Source organism: Polypterus senegalus, chromosome 5 (genome assembly GCF_016835505.1).
Source record: "Polypterus senegalus isolate Bchr_013 chromosome 5, ASM1683550v1, whole genome shotgun sequence".
Lineage (NCBI taxonomy): Eukaryota > Metazoa > Chordata > Cladistia > Polypteriformes > Polypteridae > Polypterus > Polypterus senegalus.
In genome coordinates this window covers 168,423,643-168,449,722 of record NC_053158.1, presented here as the reverse complement: position 1 = coordinate 168,449,722, position 26,080 = coordinate 168,423,643, and the positions used below count along the sequence as shown (strand labels likewise).

The 26,080-nt window shown below is 36.4% G+C and overlaps 1 protein-coding gene across 2 annotated transcripts in view; it reads right to left on the bottom strand.

The window, feature by feature from the left end:
• ptprn2 (protein tyrosine phosphatase receptor type N2) overlaps nucleotides 1-26,080 on the bottom strand; it is a 1,088,657-nt gene that overhangs the window by 299,745 nt on the left and 762,832 nt on the right. For both annotated transcript variants that reach the window (XM_039753609.1, XM_039753610.1), the window contains exon 12: nucleotides 3,445-3,509. In XM_039753609.1, the coding sequence (XP_039609543.1) occupies nucleotides 3,445-3,509 (65 nt within the window). The remainder of the gene's footprint in view (nucleotides 1-3,444; nucleotides 3,510-26,080) is intronic.

Sequence of the window (26,080 nt, the reverse complement as noted above, 5' to 3'; positions counted from 1 at the left end):
TAAGCAAAAGAAATAAATTAAGTCACAGGTGAAAATAAACCAGAAATGGGAAGGAACATCTTTAGCATTTTGCATGGCAAATGCATATTACAACAAAGCACTGTGGATTTTATCACAACAAAAAGCTATTTAAAAATTTACATTTACTGTGATTATTCTGCTATCATTTTGTGTCTCTATGACAGAAAACCTGCCAAGCTTTCTTAGTTGAGAATTACACCTTATCTTGAGAAGTACAGGTCACTGTTGAAGCTCCACAGTGAAGCCTCTTGTGATTGACAGGCTGTGTCATTCAGGCAAAATGGCTATCAAAAATTAATGAATAAAAATAATAGCAAACAGCCTAGACTGTCTATTTAAAAAAAAAGAGGTCTGAAAGTTTCATTTCACTATCTTCTTTTACCCTACCTGAAAAAGAGTCAGAAAGCAAATATTCACCTAAATAAGAGTCTAGATGCACTGTTTTCAAGCTGACATTAAAATCAGTGACACTGAGCTGTTGTTTGTTGGAGTATATTTAATCAAAAATAAACTGAATAATGCTTGGAAATTCAATTTTACTAGTCTTTTCTGAGATGTATGACTTTCTGAGGCATTTATGGTAAGTTCATCATAGGAACACTGATCCAATTTGTTTCAATATTTTCACCAATTTCTGCTTGTAAGTCTTCCAGTTAAGCTGAGGCACAGATTTCAAAATCCTTATTTCTACATACAAAGCCTAAATCACCTACCTGAACTTATCATTATATACAAACTGGAGCACAAATTAAGATCTCTAAATGCCAGTTTATGAAAAAATCCTAGGCTTAATAAAACAGAATTTGATGAATTATCTGCATGCTAATATAAAAGGTACCTCTTCGGTTTCAGCTCTTAAATCCAGGCTGAAGTGGTTTAGTGCTGCAGACGCTGAGTAGAGCTCCTCATTAGATGAGCATATTGCAATATCGGTTAGTGATTTGTACAAATAATGTAAGCATGATAATAATGAAGGAAGGCTACTAACCTTCCTATATTCTGTTTCTGTTCTTGGTATTCTGCTAAAACACTTGGTACTACTACTCGACTTCTAAACGGTTTCTTTGCCAATCGGAAAGAAACCAGAGATGCTGGGAGCATTGTAACCCTTGGATGGAAAGATTCTAATGTGATGTTAGACCTCCCAGAACAAACTTCTACCATATAAAGCCCAGAACACCAAGTTGACTCAGATCTATGGAGCAATGGCTTTATCTCAATCTGTCTGTCTTTTGACTTTGTCTTATAACCAACTGTGGACCCCCAGAGGATTAGTTTTTCCAGAGGTACTGCCGACTGTAGTTCTAGTTTCCTCTCCTGCAATGTCAATTGACTATATTTAAGAATAATAGCAATAATAAAGGCAATATATTTTAGGACCCTTTCACATTATTCAGTTTCAAATTACTCTGTTTCACTATGTGTTTCAATTAATCTGGATCTTTATGTGTGTGCATTAGGTAATTTAGCAGTTTGTATAGCTTGTATTTGTACTTTACTTGTGAACATGTTGCAGCACTATGGGCCTGCTCTCAGTAAAGAGAAACTGAATTGAATAAATTGAGGTGAAGGTGGTAGATTCTTCACATGAAGGGCTCATTCTACCTCATCTCAGATGTCTTAAATGTACTGGGTGTTGATGAGTACAATCACCCTTTTGTTCTTAGAATAATTTCTGAATGATCTGTTTACTGTTGAAAAGAACAATAAAGGAAGGCCTCTGGCCTTCAGACAATGTTACAGCATTAGCAGGGAATCTAGTGTATGCCATTAAAACAAGACCTAACCAGCATACCTCCATACTCATCAGTTTGACCACTGACCACTGTCTGATATGCTTGCCCCCAAAATCTCACTTTATACAGATACTTGTGCCTGTGCATATTGTAGAAATTGCTTCTTGATTGGTGATAACATAGGAACTCAGGTAGGCCATTTTCTGCTATACACAATCCAGGTCTATCAGTCAGTCATTGTCTGATTCTCTTAGTCCTGAACAGGGTCGCAGGGTCTGCTGGAGCCTATCCCAGCTAGCATTGGGTGCAAGGCAAGGACAGGGTGCCAGTACATTGCAGGGCTAACACACACACACACACACCAACCACACACTATGGCCAATTTAGGATTGCCAGTTCACCTAAACTGAATGTCTTTGGACTGTGGGAAGAAACCAAAACACCCAGAAGAAACCCATGCAGACACAAGGAGAACACACAAACACACAAGCCATGGTCTCCTTACTGCGAGGCAGCAGCACTACCAATGTGCCACCAGGACGCCAGCCAGGATTGTTTTCAGTGGAATGTTTCAGAATACTGCACTGTGTGACGCTACTAAAGTGTGCTGTAATTTCATCTATTTTTGACCCACTCTCTATATAACTCTTAAGTAAAGTTGGTGTCTCTATTTGCATGGCTACTGAAGGTGACTGCAGCATTGTCAATATTTTCTAGACATTGTGCATATCACTGAAGGAATACATTGTAATATAGAAATTTGTTGTCTTTGTTTTCATGGGTGCAGCAATTTTGTTTATGGATTTCTTATGTGCCACCATTTTGAGTGTCTGATTACCATGATGCATTGTGTGATTGTCAGGCAGGCAACAGACATGCTATGTGATCCTTGACATCATGGCAACTATAATATAAGAAAACTTCTTGTTGTATTAAACTGTTTTTAAATGTTAGGCAATTAAAGGAAGAACTCTGCCTTATTAATTAAAAAACAAACTGTGCTCAAGGAAATGGAGAAATTGATTAGAAAATTATTCTGGTTTTGACTTTGACTTTTGTTGTGTCCATAAAATCCTGGTGAACAATCTAATAAATTATGAATTTAGACCTTTGCTGATGCACATAACTATCTTTATGTACTTTTCCTTAAAGAAAGGACTGTTGATTTCTGTCGAACAGCACACACTGCCTGCCCTTTTCATACAAAATACATTCCCTTCACTAGAAGACACCTCACCATCCCAAAATCTCCCTTGGAAATATTCATAACACAAGAGCTGCTTATGGCAATGACAAGCACAATTACTACTTTTGAAAACATCTACTGTTTATAACACTGGCCTACTTAGCGTAACTCACAGAAATACTGGATTGCACAGCAGAGACTTATTATGATACGTTGCTGCATAGTACTGTAATCGGCTTTGCACAGTGAACAAGGAAAGAAGAAGCAAGTCTTCAACTTAATATGCCTCAGCTGTCATAAGTATGCATCTTTTAAAACAAAATCTTTTAGCTCAAAAACATCTCACATCTTTAAACCTGCCAACGGTGAACTCCAAAGTCACAGACGATCTTTCATTTGTCAGAAGTGCAAAGATGAATTCTGTGTTAGTGTGTCGAGGTAACAAGATGTCACAGAAAAATTTACTGAGTAGAGGTAACAAAAAACATTATTTGAACTTACATCTCCTACTCCAGTCTGTACAATTTGCAGCCCCGTCTCTTCTTCCAGCTTGGTTTTCTGTGTTTCTGCAAAACAGCATAAAATGAATGCATTAAAATACATTTTCAATTATCAAGTAAAAAAATATGAAAGCGCACATGACCTCTGGGCTTACAACAATGAAGGTTTTGATATAAAAAGTTTTTCAAATAATAATGACTATCTTATTGCATGTAAATAGCAGTTTTGTAGATATGCATCTAAATCTACATCTAAAAATAAATTGTACAGCTAACCCACTATGGTCATAAAACTGCAATATGTACAGTGATAATGACTTCTTTATTCCTGCTTTGCACCTATTGCTTCACAAATAGATGTCTGTTCCTCAGCCACTATGACTGGAATTCAAGGCTGTATGTATTAAAAATGGATTGATGGCAGGATATTGTTCACATCAACATTTAACACTCCCTTTTTTCAAATTTAATTCTAAAGGCTGGATTGAGAACTTGGCCATGATACACCAGCACGGCATCAGGTTGTAGATTCTAATAAAATGTGTTATTTTCATCTCTTCAACCAAGCAGTTTTTAATTAAAAAAAACTCATTAAAACACATTTTGCATCATGTGTTTAAATCTGAAACAATCGGCTTGACATAAGACATAATGCAATTAAATATTTGAAAACAATTCACAACTCTGAAAATGAAAGTATGCATGTATTCTGCATCAGCAAAAGGAATAAAAAGTAACTTGCCATAAAAAACACCCATTTAGTTTTCTTATTATTGTTGTTATGCATAACATTATTTACTCAGTTCTGCACCACTGCAAAACAGAGTTCATGTGGAATTTAAATTAGTCGTTTTTAAACATATAAAAAGTAATTTCCAGTGTTTGTCTTTGCTTAAAAGTATCGGCTTTATAACAGGTCTGGTAAGCAACTGCATTAGTGTTAATATTGAATCTTGCCTCTTTTAATTTTTTATATATCAGGAAAGAAAACATGAAAGCCTAGAAAACCAATATGGACATGTCCAGGAAAACATTTGTTGGGCTTGCTCAATCAGAATAAATAGTAGTTGATAACAACATATTATGCAGTATTATCAGTATCCAAACACTATAGCAACATTTCTACTTATACAAGTTGAACAGAACTGTGTGCACAAGTTATTTAAAGAGACAGAAATAGACAGAAGTGCTAATAAATAGTATAATACTACAGCTTTTACTAATGTTTGTGGTACACGTTGCAATTTTGGATTGATGTCATGATTTCAAGTCAGACAAACTCGGATTTGACAGACCAGCTCTTGAGTTTCCAAGTTGGAAATCCAACTTAAATAGATGTTACAATTAAAAATCCCAGCTCAGGAATTTGAAATTCTGACTTCTTACTTCAAATGGAATACAATAAGAGTCACCTTAATTGATATGTTAAAGACAGGGAAAACAACCCATGTAGTTCTGATCCACTCGTGTGTTGGGAACAGAAATTCTTGGTATCTGCAGAACACAAACTCAGGTAAATACACACAGTATTTAACACTAGAAAGGCTAGGTATCTTTAGTGTGACCAATTGCTAAACAATAGGCTCACTTATAAAAAAAGACATTTATTTGTAAATATGCACTAAAGAATTAAAACATGCAGAACTATCTTTCCATATAATATTACATTTTTATTCTTTTTTCTTCTTTTTAGACCTTTCTCAGGGATCAAAATCTAGCGTTAACTTTATACGTAAACAAAGGGGGACCTATGAGTTAAATAAGAAATACAGGCTTATATTTATATACAGTACAATATAAAGTCACACACATGCACATGGGAGGCAACTAAAGGGCTCAAATGGATGTAATTACATGTCAGACCAGTGGATGGCAGTGTTCACTGATCTTTTCTCCTTTCTCTCTTCCTTCTTTCAACAGGAGGAAGGAAATCCCGTTTGAGGCTAAGGACATCATTTCCTGTTTCAGTCAAACCAACATCATTTCCAGTTTGGGGCATACCGACATAACCTCCGCCAGGTTAAATTCCTTGCCTATATGTCTGTCCAATGAATACAGCTGGGTATGTAATGCATGGTATACTTTATACTGCGTTCCATGTCTCTGATGCAGATTTCTTGCAGACAGCTTTTTTAATGCCAAAGGCAAGAAATCTGAGACAAATATGAGTCAAACTTCTAAAACATTTGCAACACACATACAAGAACATCTCATTTTTGTCAGAAGGAAAGACCCACAATCTCTGATATACGCACATACAAGTTCAACTGTAGCTAGGTGCTGGCAATTCCCTAAAGTTCAGTTCCAAATTAGCCAAGTTCTGCATTTTCAAGAAACATGTCTGTCTACTGTTTGCTTTTCTTTTTTTTTGGCATAAAGGTTACTTCATGTGACAGACTGTCAAGAAACTGAAGATTTTATACAAAAGGTGTCTATTACTGTCTTGAAAGAAGATGGCAAACTGGATCTAACCAGAACAAAAAAGAAGAGGAATACCATGATGCACAACTGCATAAAAGGATAAGGACAGCAGAGTGTGTAGTTTGAGAAGCAAAAGGAACGTTACGCACGTAAGAATTTCACTGTACATTGCACATGTGGCAATAAAAAGACTTTGACCTTGAAATGCCTTATAGGTGCCCAGTTAACTTCTTCCTTAAGTACACACCAAATACCAGTGTTGTCTGCAACAGAAAAAATATTACTTCAGGATGCTGACCATAATTATCACTCACCTTCCATCCAATGCCCGTGATCTTTTGCCCATTTTAATATATTTTTTGCCTGTTTCTGATGTTATTGTTTCTTTGAAAATCTGTCTTTAAGGCTAGAATCCCAGAATTGTCTTTTTACTACACTACACACCCACACACACACAAACATCACACACACACTTTTGGTCTTGTGGTTTAAGAACACCGCCATTTATCCAATTTTTATTGAACTTAAGCAGTTGAGGTCCAGTGAACTGTTGTCATGTAAGGTGCTTATCACACATACTGCTCAAAACCTGTCTTCCAAGTCTGTTGTTACTTCTTATCTGACTTTCCTCTCATTTCCAAGTTCCTTTTGATTTAACAGCTATAATTGTCTGTTTGTCTTCCTTGGTTAGTTTGCCTTTTTCTCACCATTATGATATATGTTTATAGTGCAGTAAGGTCCAACTAATTCTTCAGAAGGTGTAGTAACACAGTTTATTGCTACCCAGCTTTTATACAGAAGGAGGCTTCGTAAGCAGTCAACAAAAATTTGGACACCTGTAGAAATTGTTTACATGAACATTCAAGATCTGATTACCTTTCACTGCTGTAGAAATGTTGTAAGATATTAACAAATAACTTGTTTCCTGAAAAATGCCTTTTGGATAACAGTGTAAATTAAATGATTTTCCAGGATTTGGTAACCTAGTGCTTTTTTAAATCTCCTGTACTTTACTGCTTTCCTTTGCACCATTTCAGGATTGTCACTGGATATCAACTGTTTAAATTTCAATTAAAAAATCCAGAAAAAAATATACATTGGCATGTCTTAAAGTAGATACCTAAATACCATTTTTTTAACATTTTTAATTCTGAATAGTGTAGTGATTTACTCAAGGTCACACAATATGTCTGAAATGAACTTGATTAAATTCCAGTGTCTGAGCCACTACTCCATACCACAAAGAAATTTACAAAGAGACAGAGATACACTCCCTTGCACATTCATTCTAAGGGAACTTTGTACTTTACCTAACATTGATATCTTTGACAATTTAAAAGAAACAAGAGGATCCAGAAAAAAAATCCTGAGAACAAAGGGAGATTGTACAAATGCCACAAAGACTGTGAACTACACACACTGCCTCAAAACTGTCAGTAAACCACACTAAACCAAAAGAAAACAGAAAAAAATACAGATCTACTAAACAGAAGGCAGCCTGTTCTCCTGAAGCTACTAACAGCAAGGCAGAGAGAATGTTTCAAATCATTAGACCGGGAAGAAAAGTAATAAAAAAGCAGGGACTAATTTGTGATTGCTGTTGTCATAATTGTTTTTTGCCAATAAATATTTAATAAATACTACAGCTCAAAATTCTACTGCTGCTATCAGTCATATAGAAGAATGAACTTGCCTCAAACAGAGGTCGTATTGAACTATTCATAAAGAACCAAACTAGTGATCCGACAAATTCAAAAGCTTTACTCCTTGGATACTGCACCTGGAAATGAAATGGGAGACATTCCAAGAAGAATTAACATGAGATGGAATGCCATAGGAAGAGGCAATTTAGTATCAAAGGAAATGATCCCATTTATCTAAATAAATATATCAATTAAGTTAACAAATTAGGAAATTGTCAGTGCACTCCAAGAAAACACATATGGCACAGGAAGAAGCAAAAAACTCAATCGCTTAAGATACAGTGTGCAGCAGTATGCCAAATTATTATACTACTCATACATACTATTATGATATATTGTAGAAAAAGATTAAAAGGCAGAACATTTATAAAATATACAAAGTTAATGTCACATTGTGATTCTGACATTTTTGCAACCAAAGACATGCTGATCAGTAGACTACTGAGGAAACAGAAAAAAAAATCATTCATTGTTTAATATTTGAAGACTGACTAACAGGAAGCACGTTTTGAATTTATTACTGTAAAGCAGGGGTCTCTAGCTCTGGACCTGGAAGAATAATGTGGCTGTAGCTTTTCATTCTAACCCTTTTCTTAATTAGTGACCGTTTTTTCTGCTAATTAACTCTTTTACCTTAATTTTAATTGACTTACTATTTAGGACTCCGACCCCTTAATTATTTCTTTTTTCAGTAATTAGCAGCCTAACAATAATGAGATACAAAATGAATCATGACCAGCTAACTTCATACACTATTTGGAAACAAAGAAAGGTGAAGATCTCAGTAATGTTGATCAGGTCCACAAAACATTTTGACGATGTTCTTAGAAGAAATTAAATGAAGAATTTAGGAAATATCTGCTGTGGCAGAATGAGAGCAGCAACAAGCCATGGGATTAAATAATGGGTTTAATTAACAACAAGAACTGGCATCTATTTAGGAAACTGGTTGGAGTTTGAGACCTCAACTTAGCTGGTCATCTTTTGGCTTATTTCACATCTTATTTCTGTTTGGGTGCCATTTTAGGAAAAAAAATGAAGCAATTCAGGGGACTAAATTAAAAAAAAAACACATCAGTTAAAATGAATTAAAACCTGGAACCACAGTAGCTCTCCAGGAAAGGAGTTGGAGACCCCTGCCATATAATAATAATTAACATGGTGGGTACTAAAAACACAAAGGAAGCTTACTACAACTGGAAAAACAAAGTATACATCACCCAACTCTTCTATCCATTAATTTTCCAAAAAACAAGTGTCTGACCTAAGGATGCCAGACTTTTAAAGATACAATTAAGACGAAACTATTCTAAGTGCTTTATGAAAAATCCTTTGTTACATTTGCTATTATATTGAAACATTAGCATTAGCAAGAAAAATTGGCCTAACAACATTGTATTGTAATGTTCCAGCAGGAATTCATATTTTCTTCCATGGAATTCTTGGTTGTGTGTTCTGATTTCACTTCTATTAAATGAGTGGAATATTATTTAGACTGTTGTTTTTTATCTACTGTAAGGACATTTCTCTCATTTATAATAAAGTCAACCTAAATCCAAACCTAAACCAGGCAGCTGTTATGGTTTATTTTTAATTCATTTTTATTATTATCACTTTTATTAGCAGTTTTCACAGGGAATCTAATGGTAGTGTGTTAATTGGTTCATCATGTTAATTTTAATTCCATTATTCTGTAATTTTGTGTTTAGGCAACAGTATAACACTGATGACACAGTGGCCATTTTGTATAAAATCAGCACCATTGGACCTCTGAGTTATCCTTAAGTGGATAAAACAAAAACACGTTCATGTGGTTCTTGTAAGTAGAGAGATTTGTTTCAGTATTTTGGCACTGATATTGTTTTCTTGACAATTTTATTGTTTCACTTCTTTTTACTGGACAATTTTTTTGGTTGTTTTTGTTAGCTTTGCCTGTCTGACTTCACTGTGAGGTTTGTACATTCATCTCACAGTCCAATTTAAAGCTCACAATAACCTTTGTGTACCTGAGAGTGGATGTAACAGCAGTACTAGAAGAAAAGGAATCAGGCCGCCAAAACATCACAAAAAAGTCTCACTTCCAGACAGTGACTGAAGGACATCTTCTTTGTTTCAGTTATCTGGATCAGTTGTTACATATCCTACTGTAACTTTAGAGGAATATGACTATATTACATATCTGGTTTTCAGTAAATCCTGTATCATTTATTAGGACAAATCAGGTGTTCTTATGCTTACTTTTCCAAACCAGGAATTTAATTCTGAAATACATTTTTTGAAATGAAGCTTGCTTTCCCAGTGAGCAAGCATCTGTTGTCTGTTTTGGGATGGTATGCCGCCAGTCAGCAGATCATCTAATTTTTGAGGGACAGTCAAATGTTTTAACAGACATGCTTCAATTATGAATATTTACATACAGACAGTTGACAACACTGCTTGTACCCCACAACAAAAGTCTGAGAAAAGGGATGTGTCTGGAAAACTTCAGAGCCTACAAACGCCTCTTTATGTTCACAACCAACCAAATATTTCAGAAACTTCAATCATAAGAGCTCAAATTTAGCTATAGGCTAATGTCAAGGTTTGAATGCCCAATTGCAGAAGCAAGTGCTGCTACTTGTTAATAGTACATCGATAAGGCTTCTTTGCTAAAAGTCAGCAGCATGACTTTTAAAGGAAGAACAAAGATGAAGAACACTCGACAGAGCACATAAGTGTTTCATTGTACTTTATACAAGTAACAGTCATCCATAAATACATGAGGAGAACTGGCAAAACTCGTGCAGACCCTGGCACTGTGACTCAGGAATGATGACTTTGCATTACCTGCAGAAGCTGGCAAAAAAGGAGCTCCTAAAGGGCTAAGGGCCAAACATGTAGACCGCAGACACTGCACTAGCTAAGTATGCAGGCCCGCCGCCAAAAATATTTGGGCCCCAGACAACTGGGTATGTGTGGGCCTCTCTGCCTTCCCCCGGGTCCCCACATGCCAAAACCTTCAAATACGTATACAAAATGATCGAAATGTAGTTTATCCGACAGCGACAATGCTGCATTGATGAATACCATACTTGATGAGTTAAGCCTTCTCGCACATCAAAGTTTGACTGCGAGAAGGAAAGCCAGTGCTAACGGAGGATTGTAGCGGAATTGAAACAATACATTAATGAGACAGGCCTATGTATTATCTATTGTGTAACGGTACAATTATACCAATACAATGAATAGGAGTAACATCGGAACATTTTAATACATACTAATGGTTAGGGTTATCTACATGGTGTACAATCAGTATGGTAACTTGCTGTGTCAAACTTCAAAGTTTTCAAAAAATCTGGGTGATCCAGAATCTTTAGTGATACACACAAAACCAACGCACACTCGTCACTGCTTTAAAAGCAACAATAAACACCCAATCAAATGAATTATCAAACTACGGAGACGGACTTCTGCTACACCATACACGTCAACAACCACAATAGTGCACAACAATATCACTGTTGTCTGAGACAGAGCAGCGCCTGTGTGTGTGAAACAGAAGTATTCAATTACAGCGGCGATGTCAATCCATTATCCACATACCCTGTACAACAAACATACTACTCAACGTCAAGCTCAATAACATTGGCGTTGGCTCTACTTTGTCTTTGAGAAGTGTGCCTCTGCCAGCTCCCTTTGACAAGTGTGCTTCACACGACACAAGCACGTTATATACTTGCGTGGAGCGTGTGGCTATTAAAAAACTCACTTGTATTGTTGTAAGCTAAATGATTTAACTTTTCTATTACATGTAACTTGAATAATTGTCCGAATATATATCTACGCGCACAAGCGTGAAGGGGCCCCTTCCATTAGGGCCCCGGACCAGAGTCCAGTTTGTCCCCCCTGGCGGCGGGCCTGAAGTATGTGTCACTGACTAGTGGAGTTGGCTGCTGAAATAATGAAATAAGATTCATTCATAGTGAAAGAATAAAAGCAGTCATGTGTCTTTTTCAATTATTATTGCCTAGTTGTCTATAGAAAAGAGACAGAAATGCACATCTGCGTATCAGCATTCAAGGTAAGTACTTTGTAACACCATGCAGTTTTGGACAATTTTGGTAGCATCACATGGTTAGGAAAATCATTTTTCTCTGTTGGTTTTTGGATTCATATGAAAAGCCTCAAGAATACCTGTTTTGGAAAAAAATTGATCTGTCCTGGACACAGAGCTAAAAAGCACAAAGAAGAGAATGTGAAGCATAAAATTTCACAAAGCTCATCAACATGTTATCTGTGATATATTGTTTTGTGCTAACCACAAAATCTATTTTCAAACCAAACTGGAAGTAAAATTCTGCACTCTCATCAAGTGAGGAAAATTCTGACACCCTAGCAGCCCCATCGACCTCCAAGATTCCTAAAAGTTAGAAGTCATGTGTGTTTTAACTGCTAAGTGCTAAATGGTTAATGTGTGAGATGTTTAATTTCTATTTGTTTTGAATAGTGCATTACAAAGATAGATTCCCAAAACTCGCTAACTTGTCATTTTAATAATTTCTCCGTCAGGTCCAGAACAAGTAATCCTAAACTTTAACACAAGGTAATTAGCTTGTGATTGATGCCACTATACTCAGGACAAATGTGAAAAGATAAAACAATAGTGTCATCACTATGGAAATATACTGATGTATGCATTTGGTAACCTTACTTTCACCTTACTTAAATTGTCAATCAGTGTTTGCTAAGTTATGTAATATGGCTTTCACAAGTTGCAGTAGGTCTGGACCATGGGGGATCCCCCCATTACTTGCCTGACCAGAATGTGCTTGACACACATAACACATAGTAGATAGAGCAGTAATCTACTTGTACTTACACCATTTTTGATATATCATGTTTTACACCACAGATTACTTCAGAACAACCATGATTCTGATGTGGAAGATGCAAGAGGAGCTTACCTCTAACAACACACAGCGACTGGACTACTGGCTTTGTTGTCTAGTGATTTGCCAAGAGGCATTACACAAGGTAAATAATAGTTTCAGAAGTACCTACTTTTTGATGTGTAAGTTCGTTATTATGTAAGTGCCTCATGACATCTATACCTGCTACCTTGCCTATGTCAAATTAGTCACATCACATTTATTGTCATGTTTACATAGTATGATGAAATAAAAATTTGTCTCCTCAGAACTGTTGACAATAACACAAAAATACAACAAATAAATCAACAGATAAATAAAGTATACTCAGCATAGAAAATATATATAACCATATACAATAAATGTAATGTGTATTTGTATTATATACTGTATTTAAACACACTTATGAATGACTGTTCAGTACCCAGAAAACTGAAAACCATTTCATTGTAAGCCTTTCTTCCAGTAGGTGGTTTCAATGCTTTCCAACTTTTTCTTCAGAAATTCACTTTAACTTACATTAAATAATGCATTAAATTGCTGAGATGGTGAACTGAAGCAACCTGGGTTATTAATAGAATGTCTATCTGACACCTTAAATATGTAATGCCACACTAAAGGGATTTTTTAAAATTGCACTTTGAGTTCAAGTTTACGGTCATGTATACAGAGTACAATGAGATTACTTCCTGGGTGTCTTCAACAGACAGTATTATACCAACAACAGACAATCAGTGCAACACAATATGTTCATTTCAACATAAGAAAGTACATAAAAAGACAATAATTAGATATGCTCATACGGTTAGTACAAGTGGATGCTGAATTGTCTAATGACCAGTGAATAAAAACCGTCTCTATTACTTAGGGCGTTAATGGACCTGTACTGTTTGCCAGAATGAAGGAGTGAGAATAATTGAGATATTGCTCAAACATGGGTGTCGAATTCCATTAGGGGGGGCTGAAGTCACCAGATGACTTGATCCAATTTGAACCTACATGCCCACCATATAGTATCTGTTCAATAAAATTCTGAAAATAAAAAATGAAGGTCTGGTAAATGTTAATGTGCTCTTGTCCACGTGGAAGTGTCTGTTGTGGAAGAATCTGACTACTGATAAACCATATAATTAAATTACTTGTTTTTTTTTAATTAGGAACCAGTTCTTGCTCTACAGAAAAGGTTTTAGAAAAAATGATAGCCCTCCAGGAGCTGAGTTTGAGACACAAGCTAGCTGGTCATTTGTCATCTGTTGCATCGCTATGCATCTCATTACTTTTTGGCTGCTGGTTAAGAATGAAAATAACACTTTTGGCTTCTGAATCTTTAAAAGAATTTCAATTAAAACCAAGGCAAAAAAAGATTTACCATTAGCAGCAGTATTTGGTTACTAATTAGGAAAGTGTCAAAAACCAGCAGCTACTGTGCCCCAAAATTATCTGAGTTTACCTTAATCCACAGTGACCTAACAGATCAGGATGAATAATAATGTTCCTGATCCTAATCCTAAATAATAACCTGTTCAGAGTCACAAATTGAGTTAGAGACCAGACCAGAGCTGAACCAGAATGTAGCAGGAAGTAATAATAATAAGCACAAAAAGTAAAACATATCTATAAGCAGCCATGAGCGGTGGGTCCACATTTGTCCCAGTCTCTCAGCTTTCTTTACAAGTCCTCTTAGAATCCTGGACCTTCTTCATCTGCTAAACTCCTCATATAGCAAATCTGCAGCTCCCTTATCTCAGAATGTTTTTTTAATAATCACTGACTGTATTTTGGTGTGTCCAACACTGGATCACCAAAGTCTAAACATTTTCACTTTATTGTTCATACTGGTCAAACGAGGTTAAATGTAACTCTTGGTTAAGTTACAAGACTTAGTCATAAAAACAAGTAAAAAAAATAATGCTTTGCTTGTGTACCTCCAAAAGTCAATCATTTTGAAACATGCAATTGTTAGGCAGTCCAAAAATCACCTCTGGTAGAGTCAGTATATGTCTTAATAATGTTACACAAGATAGTGTATCACTAGCACAGTAATGAGCAGTCCATAATTAGTGCCAACTGTCAGATCCATGTAACAACTCCTTTAGTTGCCTATCTTTTCAACTGCACACAGTTTATTTGATATTTTTGTCCCTTTCCATGATATCATCTATCTAGATGCCTATTTGCCCCTTGACTTAACATTCAACCTACAGTATGGCTGAACTGAATGAGGTTTTCATTTACTGTTGGAATTTCTTACTGTTTATGTCACATGCACTCATTTAATCTTGATTTTTGAATTGTGCTGTGATATTTCAAATGCACTTATAAAATAATGGTACACACATAAACAAATATCCTGGAATATTGTTCTGTGTGATACTGACCTTTTTAAATTAACTAAATCCTGTTTTATAAATTATTTCATTTCCATAAAATCACACATTTAATAAAGCTACTTAAAATAAAAGCTAAATAAATGATCTAATATAAAGATCTGATTTATGAGCAAAGTATTTGCTTTTTCAATAAAACATAACATCTGTGTAAAAATGCATCAAAAGGTTTATTCATACTTCATCTGCTCTGGCACTAAACCTTTAAATATCACCTGACATTTTTACAGGAAACATTTTAATTGTAAAATTAAATTAGAGAAGACTTTTTTTTCAGGAAGCTTGGGTAAGACACAATAGAAAATTAGAAAAAGAACGTCTGTAAAAACCTTTTTTGTTTCCCTGTGAATGCATGAAAGTAGAAAAAAAGAAGCCCTTTAAAATCAAATTCCCCAGATGAAGGATATGCAAATGACCTGAAGAGCTGAACTCCACAGTGTTCTCAAAATGCTGCAATAGCCTTTTTAATTAGTATTTTAATTTATCAGAATAATTCTGTGCACTTGACAATGTATGCAGCATTCCATATAATTAAGCACGTTACTTCAGAAGAATAATTTGGCTGAAGCTCCTTATAGCGCTTATTTTAACCTGAAAGGATCCATTGCTGTCTTTTCTGTGATCAAAATAACAATAGAAACAACTTAATAGCTTTGTCAGAAAGCATCTCTGCAGCTCTGAAGTGCGATATAAACCTCAAAGAGATTTGGGGAAATCAGCTTTTATCAACAAAAATAAAAAGTAACCTAATTTTTTCATCATAATATTTTCAGTTTATATCCGTCTGCTCAATGGTGAACAGCACACACATGTTTAATATTTAATAAAATGTTAGTCAGCAATACTGAGTAAAAGAATGTAAACCAAATGTATTTTATATTTATATACAAACCCACGTCCATCCATCCATCCAGCTATATCCTAACACAGGGTCATGCTGGAGCCAATCCCAGCTAACACAGGGTGCAAGACAGGAAACAAACCTCGGGCAGGGTGCCAGCCCACCGCAGGGCGCACACACACCCACACACCAAGCACACACTAGGGACAATTTAGAAACGCCAATGCACCAAACCTGCATGTCTTTAGACTGTGGGAGGAGACCAGAGCACCTCGAGGAAACCCACGCAGACACGGAGAGAACATGCAAACTCCACGCAGGGAGAACCCAGGAAGCGAACCCGGGTCACCTAACTGCGAGGCAGCAGCGCTACCCACTGCGCCACCATGCTGCCCCAAGCCCACATCGACATGGTGAATGCCTATCAGTCGTTCACCAGAGAAGACCGGCAGATTACATCGTCCACTGTTGCTGCACATTTGGATATCAGCTATGGATCTGCACACACCTCAGTGCATGATGACTTGTGGTACTGTAAAGGTTTTTTTCACAAAATGGGTAAGCAAACACCTTCCTGATCTGCACAATCCAATATCTTTCAGTGAATTTCAGCAGCTTTCACTCCAGTTTCCCAAAGAAATCTCACAATGGCATGTTGTTCAACAATGCCACAATCCAGCAGTGGAGTTAGACTAATGGCAGAGCACCGCACTGTGTGTTGAACTTCCCATAAGCCACTGCAAATGTGTTGTATTGTGTCAGCTTCCATTGTGGTTATGATGTAATTTTCAAATTTCCTTTACTTTTTGCTTTATCCTTGTGTGATATATATTCAGAGTATAAAGCATTGTAATAATTCTGATCACTTTGACAATTAATTAGGGTCAGTGTTTTGGGGGATTTAAAGTATTTTTCTTTATGTAATCTACACTACCATGTTGATTATCTCATGCACAGAGAAGATGACTTGATAGTTTATAGTTTATTTGTTTTATGTTATTCAATTTTAAAACAAAACATCCAGAAAACAAAGTGGGTGGGGAATACACTAGAAGCCAAAATATATTAAATTTCTTGAAATTTCATCCATATGACAATAATCATTCACAATTAGGATTCAAACTGAAATTTCTAATTTAATATTTTTATTTCTGACCTAAAGGAGGAATTTGTTCCTTTGTCTGTGTAGCTCGCTTTATGAATACATTACTCCAGTTTTTGGAGGAGAACTAGAATTTCTACATTAGTGCTTTGAGGTGGCATAAAATAAAAAATATGTTAATTTACAGTATATCAACAAAGAAACATGAAGCACAAACATGCAAAAGGAAAGCTGAATGTTATTGACTGCTAATAAATACAACTGTTAAGATACCTGATTACCTTTCCACTCAAAACTAAATTTCTCACTCTCTTTATCTCTTTAAAAACTGTGCTTTCAACTTAGGAAATGTCTTTTGCTCAAACCATCTTTTCAGTTGCTCTACGTAAAAGGAAGATGAATACTAACTGTGTAATCTTCTTAATTATTTCATATTTTATAATAATTTCTTATGCAATATTATTATTAAAATGAAGACATGCATTGTGTAAATTAATTAAGAGTTAAATAGCAAATGAAAGAAAACAGTTCAAAATCATCATAATAATAACTTTAGCCAATCACTCATCTATAAAATAAACACTACAAGCTTTGATTGATTACTAAAAAAAATCCCCACTAATTTATCTTCTTGCTGGTCAGATCCATTCAGGGCTGTTGCTCTACCACCACAGTGTTATGCCAGTAATTAATCAAATACATTTTTATTGGGCAACTAAGCTCATCAACTTCCCTTGACAGTTTGGGTGGGCTTGGTTATACTGTATATTTCTAACCTGCCTTTCTTAAGTAAAATTCTGGAGAAGGCATTCATTATGCAGCTAAATGACCACCTCAATAAACATGCTATTCCTGATAAGTTTCAGTCAGGTTTCAGAACAAATCACAGCACAGAAACTGCACTCGTTAAAGTAGTAAATGACTTGCGGGTAAATGCAGACAGAGGCAATTTATCTGTTCTGATCATCTTAGATCTGAGTGCCACATTTGATACCATTGATCACAATATTCTTAGAAATCACCTTAGTCAGTGGGTGGGCCTCTCTGGCAGTGTTTTAAATTGGTTTGGCAGGGAGAAAATTCTTTCTTAGTTGTGGTAATCAAATCTCAAAGACACATGATATCCGATATGGTGTTCCACAAGGCTCTATCCTGGGTCCGCTGCTCTTTTTGATCTACATGCTTCCGTTAGGTCAGACTATCTTGGTGCATAACGTGAGCTACCACAGCTATGCTGATGACATGCAGCTGTATTTATCAATAGCACCTGATGACCCCAACTCTGTTGTTTCACTAACTCAATGTTTTACTTGTGTTTTTGAGTGGATGAGTAGCAATTTTCTCAAGCTAAATAAAGAAAAAACTGAAACTTTAGTGATTGGAAATAATGAATATAATGAGGTTATTAGAAATAAACTTGATGCATTAGGATTAAAAGTCAAGACGGAGGTAAAGAATTTAGGGGTAACTGTTGACTGTGACCTGAATTTTAAATCGCATATTAATCAGATCACTAGGACAGCATTTTTTCACTTAAGAAATATAGTAAAAAAGTTAAAACTCTTATATTATTGAAAGATGCTGAGAAATTACTTCACGCTTTTGTTTTCAGTCGACTAGATTACTGTAACGCACTCCCCTCAGGACTACCCAAAAAAGACATAAATCGATTGCAATTAGTGCAGCTACTAGAATCCTAACTAGGAAAAGAAAATCTGAGCACATTTCTCCAGTTTTGATGTCACCACACTGATTACCTGTCTCATTCAGAATTGACTTTAAAATTCTGCTTATGGTTTATAAAGCCTTAAATAATCTCGCTCCATCTTATATATCGGAATGTCTGACACTTTATATTCCAAATCGTAATCTCAGATCTTCAAATGAGTGTCTGCTTAGAATTCTAAGAGCTAAACTTAAAAGAAGTGGTGAGGCGGCTGTTATGCACCTAAAATCTGGAACAACCTGCCAATAGGAATTCGCCAGGCTGATACAGTGGAGCGCTTTAAAACACTGCTAAAAATACATTACTTTAAAATGGCTTTCTCATAACTTCATTTTAATTTAATCCTGATGCTCTGTATATTCAATTAATTATCATTACTATTCATGGTGGCTCCAAAATCCATACTAACCCCTACTTTCTCTTCTGATCTTTTTCCGGTTTTCTGTGGTGGCAATCTGCGCCACCACCACCTAATCAAAGCACCATGATGTCCCTAAATTAATGGATTAAAGCCCAGAAGTCCACATGACCGTGGTCATCAACTCGTTCCATGAGAACCCTAAATACAATGAGGACTGATTGTGAGGTCACTGATGTTAGGTAGAATGCCTAAAGGGGGCTGAGTGGTCTCATGGCCTGAAACCCCTGAAGATTTTATTTTTTCTCCAGCTGTCTGGAGTTTTTTTTTATTTTTCTGTCCTCCCTGGCCATTGGACCTTATTTGTATCCTATGTTAATTAGTGTTCTCTGATTTTAATTCTTATTTTGTCTTTTTACTCTTTCTTCATCATGTAAAGCACTCTGAGGTACATTATTTGTATGAAAATGTGCTATATAAATAAATGTTGTTGTTGTATGGCCGCTAATGAGAAAGAAGTATTTTTTCTTTTTTTTTCAATTAGGTATTTAATCTTCACTAATACACAAAGACCTTTCACTTTAATATTATACAATCAGTAATATATTAGCTGAAGTAATAAAGCGTAGTAATGAGTGACACAGTGCAGTGAGATTTTTTATAGAGAAGCAGGCATATTGATGAAGAGATGTTGCCTGGTACATATAAATATGTAATAATAATAATAATCTAGCGCCTTCAATACAATCCAACCTCTGCTCCTTAGAGACAAGCTGACTGAGATGGAAGTAGACTCACGTCTGGTGGCATGGATTGTAGACTATCTTACAGACAGACCTCAATATGTGCGTCTTGGGAACTGCAGGTCTGACATTGTGTTCAGCAATACAGGGGAGCCGCAGGGGACTGTACTTTCTCTGGTCCTGTTCAATCTATATACATCAGACTTCCAATATGACTCGGAGTCCTGCCATGTGCAAAAGTTCGCTGATGACACTGCTGTTGTGGGCTGCATCAGGAGTGGACAGGAGGAGGAGTACAGAAAGTTAATCAAAGACTTTGTTAAATGGTGCGACTCAAACCACTTACACCTTAACACCAACAAGACCAAGGAGCTGGTGGTGGATTTTAGGAGGCCCAGGCCCCTCATGGACCCTGTGATCATCAGAGGTGACTGTGTGCAGAGGGTGCAGACCTTTAAATATCTGGGAGTGCAGCTGGATGACAAATTGGACTGGACTGCCAATACTGATGCTCTATGTAAGAAAGGTCAGAGCAGACTATACTTTCTGAGAAGGTTGGCATCCTTCAACATCTGCAATAAGATGCTGCAGATGTTCTACCAGACGGTTGTGGCGAGTGCCCTCTTCTACGCGGTGGTGTGCTGGGGTGGCAGCATAAAGATGAAAGACGCCTCACGCCTGGACAAACTTGTTAAGAAGGCAGGCTCTATTGTAGGATTAAAGTTGGACAGTTTAACATCTGTGGCAGAGCGACAGGCACTAAGCAAACTCCTGTCAATCATGAATAATCTCCTGCATCCACTGAACAGTGTCATCTCCAGGCAGAGGAGTAGCTTCAGTGACAGACTGCTGTCACTGTCCTGCTCCACTGACAGACTGAGGAGATCGTTCCTCCCCCACACTATGCGACTCTTCAATTCCACCCGGGGAAGTAAATGCTAACATTAATTTTATTTTAATTTTTTCATTTTTATTACTATTTAATTTAATATTGTTTCTTTGTATCAGTATGCTGCTGCTGGATTATGTGAATTTCCCCTTGGGATTAATAAAGTATCTATCTATCTATCTATCTATCTAAATAGAGTAGGGCCACTGAAGGGTGGGAGCCTTACCAGGGTGTTATATGAATCTCCTTATTTCTCATAAGTGCTTGGGTGGAAATAAATCGTTTCACTTGTGTCTAATATTTACCATCTAAGGAGAAGATGATCCACAACCAGAGATCCTAAATAGGTCAACACACAGTTTACAAATGTCACTGAGATGGATTAATGAAGCAGCAACAGTACATTATTTCTTAAGGATATTAATTAGCTCTACTGCTTCTGATGAGTAATACAAATGCTGAAAAATATTCTTATTCAGAAAAATAATAGGTACCATTATTATCATCTTAACCTCTAAGACGCTTGGCAGATCCTTAGAAGTACTGTAGTCATTGCTGTCACTGATATTTCTAGAGATTTTTTAAAACTGAAAATAAAAAATAAAAACAGTCAATGCAAATTCATGCTTTTTGACTTTTCTTACAAATTATTTCATCCTTTAAAGAATGGTACAGATATGTTTAATGTAATCCTATTCAGAGTTTGTGTAAATTACAACATCTTTTTACATAAAGCACCACATAAACTCCTAATAAAATACCAAAAATATAATTGACATAATCAGGTATTCTTCATAAAAACTAAGGTATAAGCAGGCCAGTAGTAGTCTTTCAATCATATTTCCAATTGTTTTCTTCGGCATTAAATTATAAATGCGGTATAAGTTAATTCCTATAAATATTAATGATTGCCAAACTTGTTCCAGAAAGGACATAATCAATGATAAAGGATAGTTATTTTTAATATAATCTGATAGTCAAAAATAAACTGAAACTATAACTTACCACTATGGAAAAATATCTTTTAGCTTTACCATGACCTTATTCAGTAATGTGCATTTTGCCATGGAAGATGCTATATAAAATTTAAAATACACTAGATGTAATTTACACTTCGGTAATGTATAGCAATTTCAATCCATTGTGACTTTTCTTAAATGGTAATTGTTAGTGCCATTTGCCAGTCTAAAGCTTACTACATTTCTTGTAGAAAGTGTCCAGAAGTCTACATAGGTGAAACAGGGAGACAGCTAGCAGAAGGCTAGGAGCATGTTTGTACCTCACAAAGCCTATTACAAAATGCTTCATGTGCCCTGATCTTACCCACATGGATTCATCTTTTTGAGTTTTATCACAGAGATTCAAAGATCCTTTTCAAAGAAAAATAGAAGCTAAGCTTATTCTCAACCTGGGATCATGCATATCTCTAGGTCTTAATGACCAACTAACTTTTTAATGTCTCCTTTCACCTTCTCTAATGAGAGGTTTTTCATTCCTACTCTCACGTTCTCTTTTTACATGCCATATTTTTATTTCTATCTCTTATATTTGTTACCTGCTTTTTTCTTTTCAGTTGTACACCGGATGAATATATACAGCTGAAACTTTTTGTCTTTTACCTTTTCCTTTTCAGAATGAAAATAACCTTTAATTTTTTTCCTTGTTTATAATAAGAGTAATAACTGGAACGGAGGCTTGTGGCTACTCTAGCTGTACCAATGAAGACATATAACAAGAAATGGTAATGCTAGAAAAAGTTAAACACTAGTTAAACGTTAGAAGACAACACTGAAAGTTTGCAAATTGTAATAGAAGTAGATGCTCTGGTGGCATCTCTGCACCCCCAGAATAATGAAAAAGATGCAAAGCTTTTATCAAAATATGGCATTGGTTTCAAATAAAACATTTTATGGGTTTGATAAAATTAACAAAAATGCGAAAAAAATGGTTGCCATTTTGAATCTCCTTAAACAGGTCTTGAAGCTCTGTTTATTAACGCATATAAATGTGCCTATTTACCAAGTAACACCAGCATTCTGTTCCATACCTTCTGTCTTGATCTCTGTTTTGTCTTCTCTATCAACCTTGGAATCCTCCTTTTACCAATCAGTCTTAAATAAACACTCTACTCCAGACTTTAAACTCAATAAAGAGTTTAAAAGCTTTTTACTTTTTTACTTACCCTTGAAGTTTTTACTAGTGTAGCAATCTCGTGCTTTCATGGAGAATGGAAATAACAAACTTTATGTTAGAATGGGAATCTGGGGTTGTGCACCACAGCAAATAATATACAAATATCCATGAAAAAAAATCTCATGTTACTCAAATTGCATACGCCACATGTCAATTCATTCTCTCATATGCTCCCATTGGGCAAAATACTTGTATATATTCTTATTTTACTCTAAAATTTTTTTAATAAGTACTTCAGGAAAATCAGAGCGGTGCATGCTGAGGAAACACATTAATACAGCAACAACATTTTGAATTGAAGAACTGCCTTTTCCCTTCATTTACTGGCCAAGAGTCCTGTCTTCAACTGAAAAGCTTGTTCCTGTGTGATTGTGTTTCCTCTGCATGCACTGTTCTGATTTTCCCAAAGTATTTATTTAGCAATATTTTAGCAAAAAATGCCTGACCAATGTGAGAATACAACTGGAGGATGTGATACATGGATTATTTGGCATCAGTAACATAAGATTGCTTTTCATGGTCATTATTATATTGTTTGCTCTGGTCCAACATTGATCACCGTAGACACCTGTCATATAAGAAATTTTGTTATATCCATTCTCCATAAAAACACGAGATTAACTTTCAGTTAACTCTCAAACACAGTTTTCTGAAAAGAACACAGAGCAATGGTTTCACACAGAAATCAACAAAAAATGGTCTGTTTTGCATGCTGTGGCCGCCAGTTTACCAGGAATGCGCAGCAGGCTGGCTGCCCAGGCTGTCTTTGCATGGCGGAGGAGGCAGTGGCGGTTGTGGTCACAGCGCATTACAATCTGGTTTGTGCCTCTTCTCATTGTAGGTGGAGGTCCTCCCAGGTGAATGTTGTCATAAGTGCGTCGGCTACACAAACCTGTTCAGCACAACGATTAGCTGGGGCTGGATCAGCTGATCCTGTTACCTCACTTTTGTTTTCAATCACTTGTATCAAAATTGGAGTCTGACGAATCAGAGTCTTATTCTGCAATAATATGCAAAACGTCATTTCATGGAGTATTTTGCTTTAGGCATTTGCTTCGATCTCTCGCCAAATGTCAATGCCATTTTTGCCTTGCTATTGTTGACCACAGGGGGGCGCACCTGCGACCCCAACCCAATACAGACAGACGCTAGACACAATTGCAAGCACACATAGTTTTTATTTTCCTTTTTCTTCCCTTGGGATATAACTTCACCTGTTTCTCACTGGTACAGCACAGTCACAAGCACTGCAGTTCAGCATACAACCTTTTTTTCTCTTTCTCTCTGCTCCGTTCCTCTTGACGAGCTTCATCTTCTCCCTCCTGAATTTAGTTCGTAGAATAGCGGCTGCTGGCTCTTTTTATAAGGCACCTGGAAGTACTTCACGTGCTCGTCGACCTATTTTCGGCACCATTTTCTAGCTGTGGCGGCAGTGCTGCATCAAAGGGCTCAACAGTTTTCCAGGAACACCCTGGCAGTGGCCACGGGCCCCAACAGGGTTGTGCTTCTGGGCTCCAAACCCATGGTACAACTGCAATCCAGGGGGGCTGCCCTCTAGTTTCCCTGGGAAGGTAATGCTCAAGAAACGTTTCTTCCCGTGGTCATTCCGTGGTCAGGAATCCAAATCAATCTCAACACCCCTCTCCCATCAGGCACAATTGGGTCTGATGCTGCAGCACAAAAAAGGCCTATTTTTCCTCTGCATTGGTGCATGTGCATTCGACACTCACCGTACATGCGCACTCAGACCGACCAAGGAGCCTTAATTGCTTGCGACGCAACCAGCCAGCCTTTATTGAACGTGAATAATAATAACGATGTAGTATCGTAACAACTCCAGATTAACATCAAACTACAGTATATAACATCAACATTCAATAGCAATTGTCTGAAAAGTGCACTTAATGCAGAAAACCTAATACTGTAATGAAATACACAAAATTTTGCAATTCTCTTACGAAACAGAGTAAGAAAAAATGAATTTGCAGAGACATTGGGTCAAAGTGACTCAGTTCAGGTTCTTGAGGGTAAAAATTTGTCCACGATTTAAATTTCATAATAGACCAGAAACCTGTTGAGGATTTTAAAAATTCTAAACATCCATGCCGGGCCTGCGGGCCAGCTTTTAGTTTTACCTTTACAGATACTGTAACTATTTAAATAGCCATCAATTTTTACTGTACAACTAACTTTTAAGGTGAAAAATGTACTATGTGGCACTTACTGAACAATAATAAAGTGGCAAGAATCCCCAAAATATTGCAAAAAACGCAGCTAAATTACTAAGTAAACTGTTTAACGTAAAATATTGAAATCAAAGACGTTATAGTTACGTCACAGAGCAAAGAAGAATAGTAACTGTATAATAAGTAACACTGTGTCTAGGTGTCCGAAAGTCGGAATCCAAATTTCATTGTAAGAATTATTTTGAGGTTAATATAGCAAAGGAAAACTGTTCATCTTCCAGAAAATCCTCGTCTGTTTTCATCTGGGCCTATTTCAGGAATGGGCCTAATGCTGCAGCATCAATAGCGTCCACCTTAATCTGGCCCTGTCTCCCACTCAGTTCAAAGATATATGTGAAGACAGAATCAAATATGAAGTTTTAACCTACATATACAGTATATTGAGACTTGACAAAGTTAACTGAGGTTCCACTTCTGTATTTTAGGCCATCACTAATGAATTCTTCAAAATTCTGAAAAAGCCTTAGACCGCTCCTTGCAAAGACTGCAAAGAAAATTGAATTTTTTTTATGTAAATAAAATAAATACCCTTTTTTCAAATGGGTAAGATGAAATGACTATAAGGGAGTAATAAGACATCTCTACAGATTTTCTGTAACAATTACAATAGAGCCAATCTACTGTATTACAAAAGACATTTATGAGTGTTATCCTTTCTGAGTGTAGGATATTTCATTGGCATCTTTGGGGTGGCTTTAGAAGTTCAGGTGCCCACCCCATTGTGTCAAACCCCTGGTCTACTGATTATATTATTATTTATTCCTCCTTCCAAGGCCCTTCCACTATGGATGTTATGTATATATTTAAATATGTTTGAAACCCTAAGGTGGACCTTCCCCACCATCGCTCTTCGATGTTCCATATGTATTTTACCATGCTCGAAACACCAAAGGGAAACATCACATGTCCCCCCACACAATGTTCTATAGATATTTTAACACACTTGAAACGGCTCTTTGCTTACACCTGGACACCCATAAATGGGGCTAAAGACCCAGAAACTGTCCTGCCAAAGAACAAGCAGGTCGCTTTACTCAGAAAAGCATATAAACAAATGAAACCAAGACAATTAAAAATAAATCTAGCTACCAAATCCTTTAAACAGATAAGAACTGAAGTCA